A 21,818-nucleotide genomic window follows, 5' to 3' on the forward strand; every position below is an offset into this window, starting at 1 on the left:
ACTGAGAAGAAAAATCATGACTCTGCTTTATTCTTTTTTTTCCCCTCAATAATGCTGTGTTCTTTTTATTTTTATCACATGCTCCAAAGAAAGCTTTCGTGTGGGATTTCCTAGGTCTTCAGGATCTTCTTGTTGGCTTCACGGTTGTAGACTGGTCAAGCTCCTCCTACTTGCCTTATCACCTTGGCTGTATTGGCCACTGTGGTGTGAAGTCCTGACTTGGCACACATTTCTTTATGCTCTGAATGTAGAGCCCGTTAGCTCTGAGGTTTTGACTTCAAGTTTCCAGTTTTCCTGATTCCCCAAAAGTCAGTTTGTACTAGGGCTTGAAACCAGGGGTGCTCTCCCATTGAACTATATCCTGATTCCCTTTTTATGTTATATTTTGAGACAGTCTATTGCTAAGTTGCCCAGGTTGCCCTCAATGCATCGTCTGAGAAACCTCAGAAGGCCATCCATCTGTACAACTCTATTATATTATCGAAAACCTATGTGGAAGCTAGTGATGGCGGCCCATGCCTGTGATTCTAGCACTCTGGCAGCCCAAGGCAGGAGGATTACAAGTTTGAGCCCAACTTGAGCAACCTTCAATGTCGCAAGACCCTGTCTCACAAATTCAAAAAGAGCTAGGGAATGTAACTCCAGTACCACTAAAACACAAAAATAAATCCAATGTGGGTATTGTTAGTGAGATCTAAGTATTGCAGTGTAAGTCTAGGACTTTTGAACAGAATTTACAAATTATGACACATCTTTTTAAAAAAAATTAAAATTTCCTCCAGAGAAGTTTGATTCTAGGATAACCATTATCAAAAACAGTATGGAGGCTCCTTGAGGGAAGGAAATCAGTGTATCAAGGTAGTGTCTCTACTCCTATGTTTATTGCAGCACTACCCACAATAGCCAAGGTAGGGAATTAGTCTAGATGCCCATCAGTGGATATACTAGCAAAAATGGGGTACATATACACTGTATTTATCCATAAAGACAATGAAGGCAATAAGGATGAGCCTGGAGGATAGTGGATTTAGTGAAATAAGCTAGGCACAAAAAGAAATATACTGCATGTTCCCACATGTGGAAGCTAAGTAAGTTTAATTCATAGAGGTAGAGAGTAGAATATTGGTTACCAGAGGTTGGAGTGGCAGGAGGAATGGGAGAATAGAGAAGTTGATAATAGGATACAAAAATACTGTTAGGAGTAGCAAGTTCTAATGTTGTATAAGTACAGTATGGTGACTCTAGTTAATAGTAATTTAATGAACATTTCAAAATATAATGGATTTCGAGAATGTTTTTAACATGATAAATGCAGGAGATGACAGGTGATACTAATTACCCCCTCTGATCATTAAACATTGTATACATGTATTGAAATACATTGTATCACAAAATGTACATTTGTCAATTAAAATTTTTTAAAAGTTTACTTCTAAGACTTTTATTGCTTACTGTAAAAAGAAATCGGATAACAAAATTAAAAATGAAGTTTCTCATCACTATCTATGGATGACTAATAATATTTTGTATGTATAGTTTTCTTGTATGTGTACATACTACATTCATAACAATGTGGAGACACTGTACCTGATTTTTCTTCATTATTGAAATATTTTAATTCTAGTGTGTAAGGATCAATATCCTGTTTTTTGATGGCTACACAAAAGCATTTTCCTTGTTCATTAGTGAAAGTAATTTAGTAGCTTTCAGTATTGGACACTTAGCTTTCTGTTTATCATTATCTCAATTACTTTACTTTGGAGACTATTTTTATAGCTAAACCCTTTTGTATGGTTATGATAGCTTGCTTAGAGTAAATTCTTAGAAAAATGCCAAATTGCCCTTGAGAAAGTTTATATTTTTACCAGCATTGAGTTATTTCTTATAAATAAATAAATAAATAAATAATAAAATGAGTTATTTTCTTTGCTTTTTTTATTTTAAAAAATAAAAGAAGGAAAACATATTAACAGACATCCATTTACAAAATAGCATAAGAATAATACAAACAAAACAGTTACAGAGAAAGTTGTAGGAAATTAACCATGGTTGTTGTATTACTTATCGATAACTTCAAAGTGGTTTCTTAGGAAAACAAATAGAGATATATACAAGATTGATCAAACAAGTAATATTAACTGTTCCTTTCTGTAGAGAAATAGAAGACAGTAGTACAACTATGTTAGCTATCCTGCATATACATACTTACATAATTTCCCCTTCTTTCCCTTCTCTTTTCCCACACCTCAATTGCCCTTTACTTTTGAGCATTTTCTTTTCATTTTACAATGTCTATCATACCTCCTAGTTTTTATTTACTCTTTCAAGTCTTACACTAGTGAGACAATACGATGCTTACGCATGCAGATCTGATTTATTTCACTTATGAGTATGGTCTCTAGTTGTGACCATTTACCTATAAAATCTTCAAGTTTATCTTTCTTTATAGCTGAGTAATATTCCATTATATAAAAGTACCACAGTTTTTTTACCCATTCCTCAGTGGATGGACATTTGAGTTGCTTCCACAATTTAGCAATTACACATTGTGCTGCTGTGAACATGGATGCACATATATCGCTGTGATATGATGTTTTCAGATCTTCTGGGAAAATACCCAGAAAGGGAATAGCTGGGTTGAAAGGGACCTCTAGACCTAGTTTACTGAGGAATCTCCAAACTGATTTCCACAGTGGTTTCACCAGTCTGTGTTCCTGCCTGCAGTAGAGAAGAGTTCCTATTTCTCCACAGCCTCACCAGCATTTGTTATTGGTTAACTTCTTACTGCTAGCCATTCTTACTGGTGTGAGATGAAATCTCAATGTTTTAATTTGCATTTCTCGGATGACTAATGGTGTTGAACATTTTCTCATGTATTTATTGCCATTTGTATTTCTTTGTCTGAGAAGTGTGTATTCACCTCAGCTGCCCATTTTTGGATTGGGTCTTTGAATTTGGAGGGTCTGATGTTTTTTAATTCTTTATATGTTCTAGATGGAAGACCTTTGTCTGAGGGACAGTCAGCTAAAATTTTTTCCCAATTTGTGGGTTTTCTTTTTGCTCTACTGGTGATTTCTTTAGATATGCAGAAACTTCAGTAGGATGAGATCCCAGCTGATTCTTTGAAGTATTTCCCGTGCAATTTGGTTTTTGTTCATGAACTCTCTTCCGGGTTTACCCCTATGTCTTCAAGGTTTTACCTACTTTCTCTTCTAGTAGATTTAGTGTTTCTGTTTTAATATTGAGATCTATGATCCATTTCGACTTGAGTTTGCTGCTTGGTGATAGACTTGGGTCTATTTTAAGTCTTTGGCAGGTGGCAAGCCAATTTTTCCAGCACCATTTATTAAAGAGGCTATTGTTCTTCAATTTCAATTTCCAGTGAGTTTGTTTGGCCCTTTTATCAAAGATGAGGTGGCTGAGTGTGTTTGTGGTTGTGTCTGTGTCCTCCAGTCTGTTCCATTGATCTTCTGGTCTGTTTTTTAGCCAGTACCATGTTGATTTTATTACAGTGGGTTTGTAGTATAATTACAGGTCAGAGATTGTAATTTCACCTGACTTGGCCTTGTTGCATAGGATTGCTTTTGCTATTCTGGGTCTCTTCTGGTTCCAGATGAATTTAAGGAATGTTTTTCTCTAGCTCTGTGAGGTATGCTGATGATAGTTTAATGGGAATTGCATTGCATCTGTACAACAATTTTGGTAGTATGGCCATTTTCACAGTGTTGATTCTTCCTATCCTTGAGCAAGGAATATTTTTCCATTTATTGAGATTCTCTTCAATCTCTTTTTTCAAAGTATTGTAGTTTTCACTGAATAGATCTTTTGCTTCTTTTGTTAGATTGATTCCTAAATATTTCAGTTTCTTGGATGCTATTGTGAAAGGGATGGTTTCCTTAATTTCTCTCTCAGTCTGTTTGTTGTTTGTGTATAGGAATGCTATCAATTTTTGGGTGTTGACTTTGTATCCAGCTACACTGCTGAATTTGTTGATTAATTCAAGGAGTCTTCTTGTAGAGTTTTTGGGGTCTTCCTTGTAAAGTATCATGTCATCTGCAAATAGTGGTAGTTTTAGTTCTTCCTTTCCTATCCTTCTTCCTTTTATTTCTCTCTCTTGTCTAATTGCTCTGGCTAATGGTTCCAGAACTATGTTGAACAGGAGTGGTGACAGTGGACATCCTTGCATTGTTCCTGATTTTAAAGTAAAAGCTTTCAGTTTTTGTCCATTTAGAATGATGTTGGCTGTTGGATTGTCATAGATGGCTTTGATCAGGTTGAGGTAAAGACCATCTATTCCTACTTTCTGTAGAGTTTTATCATGAATGCATGTTGGACTTTGTCAAAAGCTTTTTCTGCATCTATTGAGATGATCATATGGTTTTTGTCTTTGACTCTGTTGATATGGTGTATAATTGATTTGTGAATATTGAACCAGCCCTGTATTCCTGGAATGAATCTGACTTGGTTGTGGTGTATGATTTTCTTGATAATTTGCTGCATTCTATTTGCTAGTATTTTATTGAGTGTCTTTGCATCTATATTCATTAGGGAGATTGGTCTGTAGTTCCCTTTCTTGGTTGGGTCTTTCTCTGGGTTTGGTATCAGTATAATGCTTGCCTCCAGAAATGAATTAGGGAGAATTGCTTCCTTTTCAATTTCATTGAAGAGTTTGAGGAGTGTTGGTAATAAATCTTCTCTGAATTTCTTGTAAAATTCTGCTGTGAGTCCATCAGGGCCTGGGCTTTTCTTTGTCAGTAGATTTTTAATCACGCTGTCAATCTCATTAATTGATATTGGGCTGTTCAGGATTTTGATATCTTCTTGACTCAACCTTGGTAATTCATACATATCTAGGAATCTGTCCATTTCTTCTGAGTTTTCTATCCTATGGGAGTAAAGATTTTCAAAGTAGGTATGATCTTCTGAATTTCTGTGGAATCTGTAGTAATTTCATCCTTTTCATTCCTTATTGCATGAATTTGAGTTCTTTCCTTCCCTTTTTTGATAAGGTTGGCTAGGAGTTTATCAGTTTTATTTATTCTTTCAAAGAACTAACTCTTTGATTCATTTATTTTTTGGAGGGTTTTCTTTGTCTCAGTTGCATTAATTTCTGCCCTAATCTTTATAATCTCCTCCCTTCTTTGGGCTTTGGGCCAGACTTGTTCTTTTTCTAAAAGTTTTAAGATGTAGCATTAGGCTATTTATTTGTTCTCTTCCTGTTTTCCTTATATGTGAGTTCACTGCTATAAATTTCCCTCTGAGGACTGCTTTCATCGCATCCCACAGATTTCAGTAAGTTGTATTTGCATTTTTATTTGTAGGTAGTTTTTAATTTCTTCTGTGACCCAATGGTTCTTCAGGAGGTTGTTGTTGAATTTCCAAGTGTTTATGGAGTTTTTGAAGTTCCTTTTGTCATTAATTTCCGATTTCATTGCACTGTGGTCAGATAATATGCATGGGATAATTTCAATTCTTTTGCATTTAGGTAGGTATGCTCTATGGGCTAGAATGTGGTCTATTTTAGAGAAAGTCCCAAGTGCAATGGAGAAAAATGTATATTTTGATGTTGTGGGGTGGAACACTCTGTATACATCTACTAAGTCCATTTGTTTGCAAATTTGGTTCAGATCAGTTATTTCTTTGCTGATTTTTCGTCCAGTTGATCTCTTTGTGTCAAAGGGGTATTGAGGGTCCCCTGTTACAATAGCGTTATTAAGTATATGGGTTTTCATGTCTGTTAAGATTTGTCTTATATAGTTTGGTGCTCTGATATTTGATGTGTACATGTTTATGATTGTTATCTCATCCTCTTGCAGTTTTCCCTTAACAAGTATGTAGTGACCTTCTTTATCTCTTTTGATTGTTCTCGGTTTGAAGTTTATATTGTCTGCAAACAGAATAGCAATATCTGTTTTTTTCTGGGTTCCTGTTGCATGGGAGGATTGTTTTCCATCCTTTGACTTTCAGTCTGTGGACTTCCTTTTGAGTAAAACATGTTTCCTGTATACAGCATATTGTTGAATTTTGTTTCTTAATCCACTCTGCCAGTCTGTTTCTTTTGACTGGTGAATTGAGGCCATTTACATTTATGGTTATAACTGATATGTGTTGACTTATCATTATCATGTTATTTACTTGCTTTTGGTTTCCCACTTTTCTTATCTGTTTAATAGATGAGTTTTTGAAGAAAGTGAAATCTTAGGCGTAATACTGCCATGGGTGGGAAAATGTACCAAATAACAGTGCCGTCATTGATCTGCCCCCAAATGTCAGTTGTCTTCTGCCCTCCTGTCTTACATTTAATTGAGATCTACTCATTGAGCACCCTGCCTGACCCTCTTCCCCCTTCTTTTATTTTAAAGAGAATAAAAAAAAAAATAACAACAACAACCTAGACAAAAACAAAACAAAGTAAAAACAAAAATGATACAGCGTTTCAAAACGAAATGATAGGAATTAACAGTGGTTATATTTCATATTGTTATCTTCAGCCAAGTTGTTCAGATTACCAGGTGTAAGAGTGCAAGATTGATTGAACCATTAAAGAGAATAAAAAATAAAAAACATTAGAAACGATACAGAGCTTCACTAGACAGGATGGTAGGAATTCACCAGTGGTTATTATATTACATACGGTTGTCTTCACCTCTTCCCTTTTTTGAAAGAGTGTTGCCTTTGCAGGATGTGACTGAACTTTGCTTTGTTTAAGCAACTAGTCAATAGTTCTTGTAGCACTATTGCTTTTTCATTTTCATAGGTTTTTGACATTTTCTGCCCTGTCTCGACATTCCTTGAGGCCTCTCTGCTTGAAAAGGAAGAGAGCAAAGTGTATAAAGATGCTGTGTGCCATTAAATGTGTGTTCTGTTTGTTTTAATTTCCTAGTGGATGAGGGGAAAGGTGTGTTACACTTTCTGGGTACTCTGAGGTTTGCTGTCTCGAGACTCTCTTTGCCATAGAGTCCGATTAATCAGATAATTTTGTTGACAGGTTTCTCTTCTGGGATATAAATACGTTTAATTAGATTTAGCATTGGTCATTGATCAGTGGTAGTGTTTATGATACCGCTATGAATTCTTAGACTTGCTGAGAGGGGATTTTAGTTTAGGGCAGGTAGAGATGCTCTTCTTTCTTTTGTTCTCCCCACCTCTTTTCCCTCTTTATTATAGAAACTTCACTAATTAGGACCTTTAGAGATGTGGTTTTACATCATCTGAGGACACTGTGGCTTCCTACAGACTTTTTTTTTTGTACTGGGAATTGAACTCAGGACCTTGCACTTGCTAGGCAGGCGCTTATGCCACTGAGCTATTACCCCAGCTCTCCTACAGACTCTTGAAGAAGATTGTAGTGAAAGTATTTTTCCAGTTGACCCTGGAAAAATATGGGTTTGAGCAAACTAAGTCCATTTACTGTATATGCAGATTTTTTGTTTGGGATTGTGAGAGATTGGAAAAGCTCTCAGACAAACCACATAGCCTATAAATTTAGATAGTAGTCTTTTATCTTTTAGTACCATATAGTCTATACACAGATCTATTTTTAAAAGTAAGAGTTTATCAAGACTTAAGCACTCAAGTACTTAAAGATTATACATGACACCATTTCATTTAAGAGAAAACTAGAATTACAACCATAAAGTTACTATATTGACCCATAACTGCACAAAGTCAGCTTAATGCATACTGTGCTGTTGTGATAATTTTCTGGCTGCTTCTTGCTGTTGGTGTGGGCTGAAGTTCACAAAAATCTTGAAATACTATATGATGTTCCTGAAGCCCCATGTGAGCAGTTTGTCTCATATAAACTGTGTGTCACAATAAAAAGTGATCTTTCCTAGTTCTTGTGTGTTTTTCACTGTGTCTAGTGGACATAACATACTAAACATGTAAGTTGATTTTATTAGTAAAGCTTCTGTTTTACTGACTTTATCAGTAAAGCTATTATTCATCATCAAAAATCTTACACTCAGATTTTTTACTTCAGGTGGGATGGTTAGCACCACTAACCCTGGGAGTTTCAAGGGTCAACTGGAGTAGGTAAAATAGCCAGCAAGTAGCATAAATAATCCAGGCAGCAACAGCAGCTTTCAGTAGAACGTATCGCACATATTCTTCACTGCCATGCAATTGCAGTATTCAATACAATCAGTTTAACTTCAGATAGTCTTGCAAAGTTGAATGGTATGAGGATAGATTGGAATTTAGTTTTGGTAGGGGCTTTACGTGTGGCCAAGTTCAGCCAACCACCCACTGCAAGCTGTGCATTTCAGTTTTTAGGGGATGGTACTGGGCATTGAACCCAGGGCTTTCACACTGAGACACACCCCCAGCCCCCTCCCCACACCTTTTTTTTTTTGGAACAGGGTGAAAAGCATTGGCCTCACTAAGATGGCTGGCCTGGGCTTGAACTTTGCAATCCCCCTGTCTCAGCCTACCAGAGTGCTGGAATTACAGGCATGCACTAGCATGCTTGGCTCTACTGCAAGTATTGATGGCAGTGGCCATCTATTATTTATGTGTGTGTATCAGGTGATGGAAAAGCGAGTACTTCACATAGCCTATTTCATTTTCATACAGCTGTCTTTATCAGAAATATGTTTACAAATTAAGGCTGTTTTCTCTGTAATTTTTACCCTTCGATTCCAGTCTACCCTTGGGGTACAAACAAAATAAAACAAATTTGTCTTTTGCATAATAGTCCTGTTGTGTTTAAGTCATCTTTGGTAGGCTACATACTAGTCATCTTAGTAATTAATAAAAAGATAGAAATTGGGATTTTCTCCCTATGATTAATTACATTTTAAAATCAGCTAAATTGGGGGGTAGTGGTTTTTTTATTTTTGCTTTTTTTATTGGTTATACAGATTAATGGGTCTCATTTTGGCAGATTCGTACATGCACATGGCACACTTTGTACATGTGCATATTTTGGTAGTTTTCATCCCTCCATACCCCTTGCCCGGCCTCCCTGGTTTCACATTTTGGGGACAGGGTTCATTGTTTGTATTTTGCTCACATCTATATCCCCTATTTACCCACTCTTATACTCCGTCCCCTCCGTCTTATTCCCTTCCTCTTGTCTCAGTAGTCTTCATTCTTCTTCTTGGAACCATTTTTAGACTACATACTAGGGAGAACAGGCAGTTTACAGTTTGTGTGCCTGAGTGATTTATTTTGCTCAACATGATGGCCTTCAGATCTATCCATCTTGCAGATGACAGAATTTTGTTCTTCTTTACGGCTGAGTAGTGCTCCATTGTGTAAATATAGCACATTTCCTTTATCCATTCATATCCTGATGGGCATCTAGGCTGGATCCATATGTTGGCTATTGTGAATTGTGCTGCAGTAAACATGGATATGCATACGGGTTTCCATAATGGCTGGACTAATTTATCTTCACACGGGTAGTGCAGAAGGGCTCCCCTTTTCCCTCCCCTGCATCCTTACCGGTATTTATTTATTTATTTTTTCTTGATGATAGCATTGTGATGTGGTGGAGGGTTGGGGGATCTCAGTATACTGTACTTTGATTTGGGTTTTTGGAGAGGGGCAGTAGTTATACTGTTCATTTTGTAAGACCAATGTAACTTTCCACTTTTGTATTTCTACGTATATTTGAACTCTGTATTTCTGGAATGCATGAAATGTTTAATATTTTCACGTAACATTTCATTTAATGATGGACAGTGTATAAGATATCATAGATTATGTGGCCTGGTAATGCTCTTGCTCTTAGTTTGTGTAAATATGTTCGTGCCACAATAAAAGTGCGTAGTGATTTTTTTCTCAGAATGTACTGCCACCAGTATTAAGTTACATGTGTTTGCATTTAGTTTCATTTCTAGTAGATGAAATTCTGGATTTTTTTTGTGTGGTGGTTTTTCAGTACTAGGAATTGAACCAAGGGCCTCAGATATGTTAGGCAAGTGCTTTAGTGCTGAGTTACATCTGTAGTCCTTTAATTTTATTTCTCTCAGCGTCCCCAGTAGCTGGGATTTTAGGCATGTGGCATCATGCTTGGCTTGGAACTTTTTGAGATATAGTATCAGTATTGCAGCCTTTAGTACAATATAAAGCAAGTAGGAAAACACTAATATTGTAAATGCATTGTTGTATATGGACAATAGCTTCACATTGTATTAGAAACAGGATGAAACTTAGGGTTCCTTGAGAAAAGACAGGAATAAGGAAGCAAGAGAAAGAGATGCTCTTGGGGGAAGGTATGATGAATAGATTAATTCACTTGACTACTTTTGAACATAACTTCCATGATGCAGACTGTGTTACACTCTGGAAATAGTTGTGAGCAAAATAAAGGTCCTTGCTCTTCTAAAGCTTACATTCTAGTTAGTGAAAGAATATTTACTGATTGCCACAAGTGTGGTTAGAACTAAAATGAGAATGATCTCAGAATCACCTCTGTTGGAAGGGACGGTTTAGATGATGATGATTCAGAATGGGGGGCATAAAGAACAGAGTGAGACTTTTATAAAACTGTATGCCCCAGGAGATGTTGAGAATTGCAGTGGGAATGTTCATGTGAGGCTTGTAGAAATACAAAAATTGAGAACCACTAATTTATCAGGAGGAACTAAGGCATGACTGCAAAATCAGTAAGTCTTAGGTGTTTGTCCAAGGCTTTATAACTCATTAGTGAATAAGCTAGGACTGGAATCTTGTTCAGGCTCATGGTTTTATTTTTGTTGCATTTCCTGGTGAGTGGCTTGAGGGCTGCTAGCTTCTTCAGCCTATCACAGTGTAGAGCAGAGTTGGCCAGATGGTAAATAATTGAGGCTTTGAGGTCATATAGTCTCTGTTGTATAGATCTGCCTTTAAGCACAGAAACAGTCATAGACGCTATGCAAATGTATGTGTTGACTATTTCAGTAAAACTTTATTTGCAAAAACAGGTAATGCACTGCATGTGGTCCATGGGCTCTGGTTTGCTGATCCTGCTTTTGTGAAGTAAGGTATATGGGACATGTTGAGCAACCCTAATGAACTCCTACATTATTCCTTCAGTCCCTATAATTTGGGTAATTTGAAACCACAGTGAAATGAGTATGACCATTCGGGCAGTCTACAATTTGACCTTGACTTACCAGAGTCAACAAAATATGTTTTTTTTTTTTGAGACAGGGCCTCGCTATGCAGTTCAGGCTGGCCTTGAGCTCACTTTGTAGCCCAGGATGGTCTCGAACTTGCAGCGATCCTCCTGGTTCAGCCTTCCAAGTGCTGGGATTACAAGTGTGTGCCATCATGCCCGGCTTAACAAAATAGGTTTTGATATTTTCATAAGTTACATTCTTTTGAGGCAGCTATCCCCTTTTTTGAACAAATGTAGGAAGAAAATCTTTTTTATTTCATAGGCTCTTATTTCAGAAGAAGGTACTCCCTGTTGTGCATTGTAAACACTTCAGTTGAAATTTAAACAAGACAAAAGATAATGAGATATATTCCTTTTTAATCAAGCAAAACTGAAAATTAAGGATTTTGATAACTAATCAAAAGACTGAGTCAGCCAAAGTTGCTCATTTTTCTTAGGCCTGGATTCTTCATTTGGATATGCAGTTCATCCAGTGCATTCTAAGTTAATTGATGCCATGCCAGGTCAAGAGTCAGCATCTTTACTGAAATGAAATATCCTGCTGTTAATAATGAGGCTCCTGCAGAAGTAAGGAAATGTCTTTGTGAATTAATGAAAAGTGAGAAGAATTTCAGTGTTCATGTGATTAGAACCATATTTACTCAATGCTGTCATAAGGAGAAATTGCCATAGCCTTCTTACCTAGCTAACATTAGTGGGAATTGATTTTAACTGTGATTTTGTTTTCTGGAAAACTCATTGTTTCATCATAAGATTGGTTAAATATATCAATAAATATTTTCGTCAGGATTATTTTAAATCAATGGTGGGCTGCAATATGAAATTAAAGTAAAAAATTTTCTTTGTAAGCTTTAACCAATACCCTGTGCATTCGTATTGTCCTTGCAGTATTTGTCAGAAAGAAAATTTATATAGTTGATTTTCTGTGGTTGCCAGAATACACATGTATACTTGTTCCACACTTTTTGATGCAAAATGAACCATGGGAAGGTAGCATTTTCTTAAGTTCCTTCCTGCACTTCAAAATCTTGCACCTGGATTGTCTCTCTTCCCTTTTGCATTTGTTGCTTTTGTCTCTGCTGTGCCTCTGTGTTCTTCAGTTGTGCTTCGGCAGGTTTCCTTTTCCTTGTAGCAAGCTCTTCCACTTACTAGCTGCTTTGCCTTGGTATCTCTTGCAGGCCCAATTTCAAACCTGTAAACTTTTTTTTAGTAAAAGTCAAATACGTACAAATAGAACACTACATCAGTGTCAGGCCTATACCAGTCAGACATACATGGTCACTATCATCACTGTTGTTCAAAAATTCTACATTTTAACCTCTTGACTTGGTTTATTCCTCCTCAACTCCTGATTTGCTCATATGTTTTCTCTCCTGTTCTCTTACACTTCACTTAGACTTGCTTGCCCCACAAGTTCGGTGTTCTTTGTCATGGCCCTGTACCTCTACCTTGGGAAATTTTGCCCTCTACCTTCTGGCCCTGTCTTGCTAAGTTGCTGTGCAGTCACTGCCCTGAAGCTCTTTATCTCCATTCTCAGCCTTTCTCTTCTGGAGTCTGCCTTTCTTTACTTTCCTGTGACAAAGCAAGCTCTTGCTTTTCCTTGTCCTGCTTGCGTGTGTGTTTTAAGTTTGCTTCTCTGACTTCAGGTCCTCTTGTCAGCCTCCAAATGTCTGTGTTCTCTATAAAGTTTTGTTGGTTTCCTCTCCTCCCTCTCTGACCTGCTACGATGAGCTCACCTTCTCAGGCCTCCAGTAGCTTCTGTGTGGATGACTAAAACATGTATATGTAGCCTACCTGAGTTTTAACCTTAATGTTGACATCTTGAGAGGTCAGCTTAGGGAGCTATGGTATCTCAGACTCAGCATGTCCTAATCCCACTTCTTTTCACTGTCCCTTGACAGATTCTCCAGATTTTTTTTCAGCAGCTAATGACAGGCTTATTCTTCAACCACCAGATTTGGATGACCCCTTTTCTCACTTTTCACCCTCACTTTCCACATTGCAGTAGTTGGACTTTCTAGGTTTATCTTTGTATTGTTTCTTCCAACATTTTTTATTTGTGTGTATGCATGGAGATATATTTGGGAAAGAAATCTGCCAAAATGTTAAGTCTTATCTCTGGATGATCAGGTTTGTATATTGTCTGAATTTTAGTTTTTGTAACAGACCTTTATTACTTACATTCTTGTACATGGTCTGCTGATTTCCTTCTTAGTCCTCCTTGACCTCAGCCTCTGGCACTCCCAGTTCTTTCGTTAGTCCACTCATACTTTGCTGCTCTTGCTCTTTTACTTGTTTCCTGATTCTTTGGTTCATTTTATCTCTAGTCTTCACGGGGCTGCTGTCAGGTAAGCTTTCCTTAACTAAGCTCTTACCCAGCTGAGTGTGTTTGTTCCATAAGCCTTCTGGTTCTCTGCCTTTTGGTCTTAACATGTATATTTGTGTAAGCCCTTTAATAGGTGGTAAGCTCCATGAAGGCAGAAACAGTTTTGTTCTTCCCCTTTCAGTTAGAGTCTTCCCGTTTTTCTTTGGGAACAACTCCCTTTGCCTTTCGCCGTTGGCTGTGGTTTTGGTGGAGTGGTAAACTAAGGTGGCCTGCCAACAGGATGCTCTTCTCCTGGAACTTTGAGTCGTGAGCTACAAGAAGTGACAGTGATTCCACTGGCTGAGCCCTGCTGAGGTGCTCTGAAGAAGCCACTCATTAGTTCCTGCCTTCCAGATCCTTGGAGCTGCTCTGACTCCTGAACTCTTCGAAGCCTGGTTCTCCAGATTTTCCTTCACACCTGTGAGATATCTTGTATCCTTACTATAAAAGCATCTCTTTTAATTCAAAACTTTTTTTCTGTTGCTTTTACCCAGAGATTCCTACCAGTAGAGCTGTTAGGGTTGGAACTAACTGGACTTTCATTCTGGTTCTCATATTGACTCTCATGGATTTTTTTTTTTTCTCTTTAAAAACAAAAACAAAAAACAGCCAGAGACTGCTGCTGCTTTGAAACGTACAATAGAAGCCCTGATGGATAGAGGAGCCATAGTACGAAACTTGGAAAACCTGGGTGAGCGAGCACTTCCTTACAAGATCTCTGCCCACAGTCAGCAGCACTGGAGAGGCGGGTAAGTTTGTTCATGAAGCATGAGGAAAGTGTCTTTGATTGGCTCAGTTACGAATACTGAGAAATACTAGGAATTACCGTAATTTTACCATTAGATCCCTGTGTGCCAGGTGTCTTTAGGCACATAATAGTACTGTAACAGTGTTGTATTGCAAATAGGGTGTAGTTATCCTGGCCGTTGGTAGACTACAATCAGAACAAAAATAGCCTGTGCTAATGAGCCACAAGTTTATGAGCTCTTGATTGTAAGAAGTTTTTTCTTGTCAGTTTGATCATTTTCCTCCTCTGGCATTGCTTTGCCTTTAAAACAGTTCAGTAAACAGTGTGTTTTCTACATGCTTAGTTTTTCCTTTGTAAATACATAGGTTGCAGATATATCTATATCTAAATCTATCTGTGTGTGTGTGTATGTGTGCATGTGTGTGTGTGTGTATATATATATATATATATACACTTTTTTTTTTTTTTTTTTTGATGCTGGGAATTGAACTCAGGACCTCACCCCTGTCAGGCAGGTGCTATGTCGCTGAGCTCTGTCCCTGGCCAAAGTATATTTCTTAATTGGTTTTACTGTTCTAACTAATAATCACAGTTTTCTGTGCTGGCATTTTTTCCCCCCACAGGGTACAGCAGCTTCCTCAAACATATGAAGGGTGAGATTCTCTATTAGTAACTATCTTTGTAGAAATTCTATGAGAACAATTCATAGATTTTGTTGGAAGCGTCTTTGAACCATAGTGGTATCAGTTTTACACTTCATTTCTAGTGTGAGGGAGAGATCTTTCCACATTGGTGGGTTTCCTAGAAGTGGGTGTTAGGGAAGATGGAAGTCAGTACTTGGCACAAGGGGAAAAGTTCAGAGGCAGAAAATTGTCCTCTCCCCCTGGTACTCTGCAGCACTGTGTGGCCTTGAGCAGGTACTTACTTGGTGTCCTTCTGCTTCCTTGGGCACTGAACTCAGGTAGTTCGTTCTCTTATTCATTGTTATGACAGCAAGTAAGATAATCTCTACAGATGTACTCTGTGGATAGAACGTTGCTTTAGCCTTGTGAATCTCCTGGTCATGTGCATTTAGGACACGGGTCGGGACCTGTATGGAGTCATGCCTCACACTCAGGCCTTCTTAGTGCATGTAAACTATCTCCTGAGATGTGGCACATACTACAAACCTCCTCTTTTGATTGTTTTACCTTGTTTTGTGCTAGTGTTCAGTTTCTTGAGAGTACTTTGGAAAAAGGATGCACCTGAGCATTGCTAGGCAACAGGAGATGCACAGGGGCTGGGCTGCTTGTACAATCATGATGATAATGAGGGAGGGAGCTGGGGTGGAGTTGTGTATGTAACCCACCTACCTACCTACCTGCTTCCCTCCCTTCCTGCTTTTCTCCCTTCCTCCCTCTCTTCCTTCCATTTTTCCTTCCTGCCTTTTAAGTTAACAAAAGGGTGTGGATTTAACAGCACACTATGGATGGATCCTTTTGCCTTTTTGTTTAAAAAGAGAATATATGTCAAGTGCAGTGGTAATAATAATCCCAGATATTCAGGAGGCTGAGACAGGCAGTAGGATCCCTGAATCCAGGAATTTGAGGCCAGGCTGGGCAACACCAAAAGATCCCATTTCACAAAGAAAGGAACATACAAAATCTGGCCAGAGGGCTGGGGAATGTAGCTCTGGCACAGTGCCTGCCTGGCAAATGTGAGGTCGTGAGTTCAATTCCCAGTACCAAAAAAAAAAGGAAAGAAAATGCTTCTAAAATCTGGCCAGGAAGAACCTAGGTTCTTGGGTGAAAGGCCTTGAACAAAGAGAGCAGTTTCTCTATCTACGTGTGCTTGCAGGGTGAGTGCCAGGCAAGTGCATTAGTGCTGATACATCCTAGTCCAGTGGTGGTGAATCTGTGGCATGCATGCCGCAGCCGGCTGTTTGTATCCTTGAAGGCCCTAAAAGCTTTGCTGTCACTGTCCTAGTTCTTCGACTGTGCATTTCTAACAAGTGCCTGGGGAATGCTGATGCTTCTCTGCAGTGCTGGTGCGTGTTGCGGGTGGGGTGGGGGTGGAGGGGTGGTTTTTCTTTATAGGTGGAATAAATTCAGGTCCTGGAAGAACTCACCTGTAATTAGATACTTTATGAGGTGCATGTGCCTCATCGAGGACTGTCATAGTCACTGAATTCATTGGCATTTACCAATCATATTTCTGCTTATTTTATTTTAGACTCCTCAGCAAAGTAGGGGTAACACTTCTACAGTGAATTACAGAAGAGGAGTGCCCAGCCAAAATAAGGGAGGTTTAGGTTTTAAGGTTTTTTTCCTGAGATTCATCAACGGTATTTGTTTAAGGTACTGAGTGCTGTTCAAAGTGTAGTCTCTGAAAAAACTAATTTTGGGACATGGTCCAACAAAAACCACATCAAAAAGTGGGTGTGTGTATGAATAGTTAGATGCGGGAAGCCTGGTATGATTGTATCCCTTCTAGAAATTCACACACTGGCATGTAAATGGTGAGGAGCACTTTAATAAGATCTCTTTAGATCACTTTTATTTGGCCATGTTACCTTTTGTTTTTGTAGTGCCCATGAATATTCTCCACAGTAAGTTTGGTAAGTGAACATATGAGGGCTAGTGTATTTGGAGTTACCTGAATAAAGATTTGGAATTGAGTGATGTGTCTAGGTGTCCGCAGCAGGGAACTTAAGGTTAGTGGGTGTTTTCTTGGCTTCAGCCCATCCCCCATAGCCATTAACCTCAGTCACATTTATACCAGGCTTTTTCTTCATTTGACAGATTCTTTATGTGTATTGCATATAACCAAGAAGATATTGCAGACATTCAGTAAGTGGATTCTTGTGTACCAGGGTTTGCTACATCCTACTAGCAGGGCTCAATTTTTAAAAATAGTTAAAAAGAAACAGAGTGGACTTGTTGTACATGTACATGCCATTCAGAGTTTTGGCTTATTTTCAGTGGCCCTGGAAGCCACAATATAGATCTCTTATTTTGCTGATGCATTGACTTGAATCTTGATGCTGGTGTGCAAGAGTCACTTTTTTAGCTGGCTGATGGAGTGAGACAAAATGCCTTCCCACAGTCCACATTTCATTGTGGTGCTGTGTGTATCATGTGTTTATGCTTTTACATTTAGGGTGTAGTATGTCCTAGTGGTATCCGTAGGCCTCTGGGTGGTTTCTGTGATTTGTAATGGCACCTGATGTCAAGGAGTTTGCAGTCTAACTGAGGATGTAGCTACATAGTGTTAACTTAGGCCACTAGCAAAGGAAGTATGCATGAAGGTGCTCTGAACAGCAGTAGTATTAGCTTACCTGTTGCTGGTTTACAGTATCCAGCATCCACAATTTAAAGGAGGAGAGGTTTAATTTGGCTCACAGTTTCAGGGGATTTCAGTACATGGACGGCCAGCTCCAAGGCAGAAACATTATGATGGAAGTCCACGATGTGGCTGGAAAGCAGAGCAGGGGAACAGAGCTAGAGAGAAAGAGGCCAGGAACCAAAGACCTGAAGGCCATGCCTTCATTACTCACCCAGAAGTGTGCTCCATAAATCCCCTGCATGATCCCAAAGCCAGTCAAGTTTATATTGCACCCTAACTGCCACGCCAGCCCATGCTGACAACCACGTGTCTGTGCCACAGTTAATTCTCAGCATATTGGGTAATTGCTCTCCTCATTCTCCCATCTCTGCCTCCTCTCCCAGTGGCAGTCCCCTGCTACATGCAGGCCAAGTACGCTTAAGGGGAAAGGATAGGCAAAGAAGTGCTTGGGTAGGAGCAATCTGCTGCTTTAAGATTAGTAAGGAAGTCTTTCCAGAGGAAGAGGGAATAATTTGAAAATGGTACCTGGTATTTATTATTATACCAGTTTATGCCAACAATAAAAATATAGGCATTATATTCCAAATATTAATTTGGTCAGTCCCCATCTTAGAAATAGGTTACATTCCAGAGATGTATCTGTAAGTATTTTTTTTTTGTCTTTTTGAGACAGGGTCTCAATGTGCAGTTTAGGCTGGCCTTGAGCTCACTTTGTAGCTCAGGCTGGCCTGGAACTCACCATGATCCTCCTGCCTCGGTCTCCCAAGTGATGGGATTACAGGCCTGCACCACCACGCCCAGCCTGTAAATCTTGTTTATAACTGTGAACTTGTTTTCCTGCTGGAACAAAGCTTGATGGTTAAGTTGCCAGACTGGTACACAGAAGTTTACTTAATTTATTATCTCAGAGAATCCGTAGAATTGGGTAGGCCATTTATATGCAGCTGGGGACCATTTTCAGCTTGTTTTTAAAAATATTGTTCTGTGTTTCCTCTGGCAGCAGAATGAAGCCTTGGTCTGGTCACCCTTATCAGGGATGAGGACAATATCTTACACACTTTCAACTTTTATTTACACTAGTTTTTCTCCAAGGTCAATCACATTTTAAGTCAGTTGCCAATCTGGTGATACGAATTTAGGAACAGGGTGGAGTTGACCAGATGCCCCTGCTGCTTGGGTTAGGTCATGGTGGTTGGGGATTTGTATCTTCTGGACCAGCTTTCTAGACAGAAGCTTCTGGCCTCACTTGCTACTTATTGTCATGAGGCAGTGTTTGGAAACTACTAGAGTCCAGCCCAGACCTAAGGGTCTTAAAAGGCCTGGGAACCATTCCCAGCTCTCGATTTGCTTTGGTCTCCTGGCCTTTCAATATCCCCTCTTGCCTTCCTGTGCTCACCTTGATGCTGTCATCTCTTCTGGGAAAGGCAAGGTGGTGTGGAAAAGTCTTATTTTTGTATTCTCCCCCCCCCCCCAACTGTCTGAAAGGGGAGGATGTCGCACACATAGGTTAGAGCAGAGGGAGTAGATGCTCCTTTAGATCCTTGCAAGAAGGGTCAGGCATCATAGTGACAGCCCCTTTTGCCAGAAGGTGCATTGCCTCATGGCAGGGCTGCAGATGATTTGAGGCTCTCTTTCCACTAGATGGGGCTGGACAGAGAGCGATTTCTGTTGCAAGAGAGGGAACTATAGAAGAAATGGGTCTACATTTCAGTGTTGAGCCTTGTGCATGTTATAAGAGGAAGCCTCAGGTGGTTTTTGGCTCTGCCAAGTCTGATTTTACTTCCTGAGACTGAGCTGACCTCCACATGTCTTTGAATAAGAAGTCTTTAGTAATGAAAGGGATTCTCACCTTTTTTGTTCCTTGTTTCCATTTTCATCTGCTTTAAAATCTGGATAGGTTCCTATGGCAAAGTTCTGCTGGCCTATATACAAGATACTCTTCTATTTACGGGTAAGCAGAATGATAAAAATAACTGACTGTATAGTGAATCAGTGGAATTTTACTGACTTGCTCCCCAAATGTATCTGCAGCTTACTCCAAAAGATCTGGCACTCTCTGTAGCGGAGATTGATTCTCCTCTGTAGTTTTCCCCTTAGCTAACATTTCCATGTTCTTGTGCTTTCCTGCCAGCATTAAGTCAAGGCCAGCACCCTGACCTCATTCTTGTGTGTAGGTGCTTTGCCGCCTGTTTAAACGCAGGGCTGTTGTGTCCTTGGAGGTTTCTTTTAAGTGGCAGTGCCCCAAAATTTGTAAGGATTCTGCAGCAGGTTTATTGGTTTTTATAGTCTATGAGACCCAGCAGATATAAAAAGAAATAGGGCTTTTCCACACAAAGGGTGCCTCAGTTTTAAGGTGAATTCACTGCCTTCGTGAAGCCTGAATCCAGAAAGAATTAACCTAGGCAGTCTAGGAACTGGCTTCAGCAGATGTGTTTCCTACCTTCAAAAAGACTCCGAGATGCTTTGGGGCTGCAGAGCCCTCCCTCCCCTTCCCCACCCCCCACCCACTGAGCGCTTCGGTGGAAATTTCCACTTGTCTGCCAGGGAAGGGGAGGGTGTCTGAGAGACAAGAGACACAGAATACAACTCCAATTCAGGCAAGCTCTTTCTGTGGGAAACATGCAAGTACAAGGTTAAGGCAAATGTAAAACTAAAAAAATACAACCTTTACATTTAAGAGCACCACAAAAAGCACATTTTCTCTTAATACCTAGGTGAGGAGTGGGGCTAGGGCTTGGCAGCCCCAGGTGTTTAAATAGCCTTGTGTCATAAAGTGACCCAGTAGTACCCAGCTTTTAGGACTGACGCTTTGGGGAGCAGGGCAAAGGACTCTGAGCACCTGGTTCCCTTGCTGCTATGAATGGTGTATTCTTGGTAGCAGTGTTTTCCAGGATTGGGTATAGTATTCTGGAAAGCCATTTCTTTGGATGTTTTCAGATCTCTGAAGTTTCAGTCATTACAGTGGAACGTTTAATAGTGTAAGAATGTCTTAAATTCAAAGGGGGAGCTTACACATTGAAGAGTATGTGGGTAAGCTGTATGCAGAAGTAGTTCATTATTTTGGCTTCTGAACACTGTCATCTAATGAGAAATGCCTGAGTGTAGTGAACCTGTTTTGGCCCCTCTTTTCCATGTCATCTGGTATCAGTCATCTCTTCTACTTCTGCAGAATTGTTTTAGATGAAGAGATTCTATAACTAGAACCATATGTGGGAAGCATTGTTTAAATATAAACACTGCTGGTCTTTGTGTTGTAGATGAAGATAGTGCCTAGACTACCTCGCTGGGATATAGAACCATTTCCCTTGTGCCATCCAGCACCTAAGTGGAGGTGCTGGAAGTATGTAATTAGATTTGAGGTTATTGAACTGATAGTTCCATAATGATCTGTCCACTTACTAGTCTAATCAGCTGACTAGAAAAACTAGAAAGTGATCTATTTGGAGTGTTTTAGGAATGTCAGTTTGGGGGCGTGTCTAGACAGTAGCAGTGAGTCACAACTGTAAGCTGTTTTACCTGAGCAGGGAATTTGGTGAGGATGAGGATGGAGATAAGAGAAGCTCATGTGTGTTAGGATTTAGATCTTGTGTTTTGACTCCTACCTGGTTGGTGAGGTTAAGAAGCAAACTCCTACCCTTCATTGTACCTCTTGAATCCTGTTGTTCTGCCCCCTCGCAGGCAGAAGGAAGGAAGGTGGGGCACAGGGCTCTCTGAGTCCTCTGGAGACACTGCACCTCTCTTCTGGCCTCCTTGCCTTGACCTCAGCTTCTGAGTTCCAGAAGTGACAGCCTCCATCAGGATGTAGGGAATGGGCATCAAGCTGCAAGGTCATTTTTCAACTTAATGCCCATTCAACCTCGCCATTAAAAACATTTTTGGAACTGAGAATTGAACCCAAGGTCTTCTGATACTGTACTACATCCCAACCCTTTTTTATTTTTTGAGACAGTGTCTCTCTCTCTCTCTTTTTTTTTTCAATCATTTGAATGTTTTTTTTTTTTTTATTTTAAAGAGAGTTGTAAAAAAAAAAGAGCAATAGCAAAATACAAATAAAACAAAGCAAGGACATTAGAAATGATACGGAGTTTCAAACCAAATGATAGGGATTAACAGTGGTTGTTATACTACATATTGGTATCTTCAACAAAGTTGCGCAGATTACTGGATGCCAGACGGGAAGATTGATTAAACCATTAAAGAGAATAAGAAAGTAATAATTTAAACATTAGAGACAATGCAGAGTTTCACTAGCCAGGATGGTAGGAGTTCAC

General features: G+C 39.3%; 1 protein-coding gene across 1 annotated transcript in view; it reads left to right on the top strand.

Moving 5' to 3' along the window:
• Positions 1-21,818, top strand: part of Slc5a3 (solute carrier family 5 (sodium/myo-inositol cotransporter), member 3) — a 51,652-nt gene that overhangs the window by 20,494 nt on the left and 9,340 nt on the right. Inside the window, exon 2 of the mRNA XM_005375699.2 lies at positions 14,085-14,224. Coding sequence (XP_005375756.1) covers positions 14,085-14,224 — 140 coding nt within the window. The remainder of the gene's footprint in view (positions 1-14,084; positions 14,225-21,818) is intronic.

The sequence above is a fragment of the Chinchilla lanigera genome, unplaced genomic scaffold (genome assembly GCF_000276665.1).
Source record: "Chinchilla lanigera isolate Chin_1 unplaced genomic scaffold, ChiLan1.0 scaffold00006, whole genome shotgun sequence".
NCBI classification, from domain to species: domain Eukaryota; kingdom Metazoa; phylum Chordata; class Mammalia; order Rodentia; family Chinchillidae; genus Chinchilla; species Chinchilla lanigera.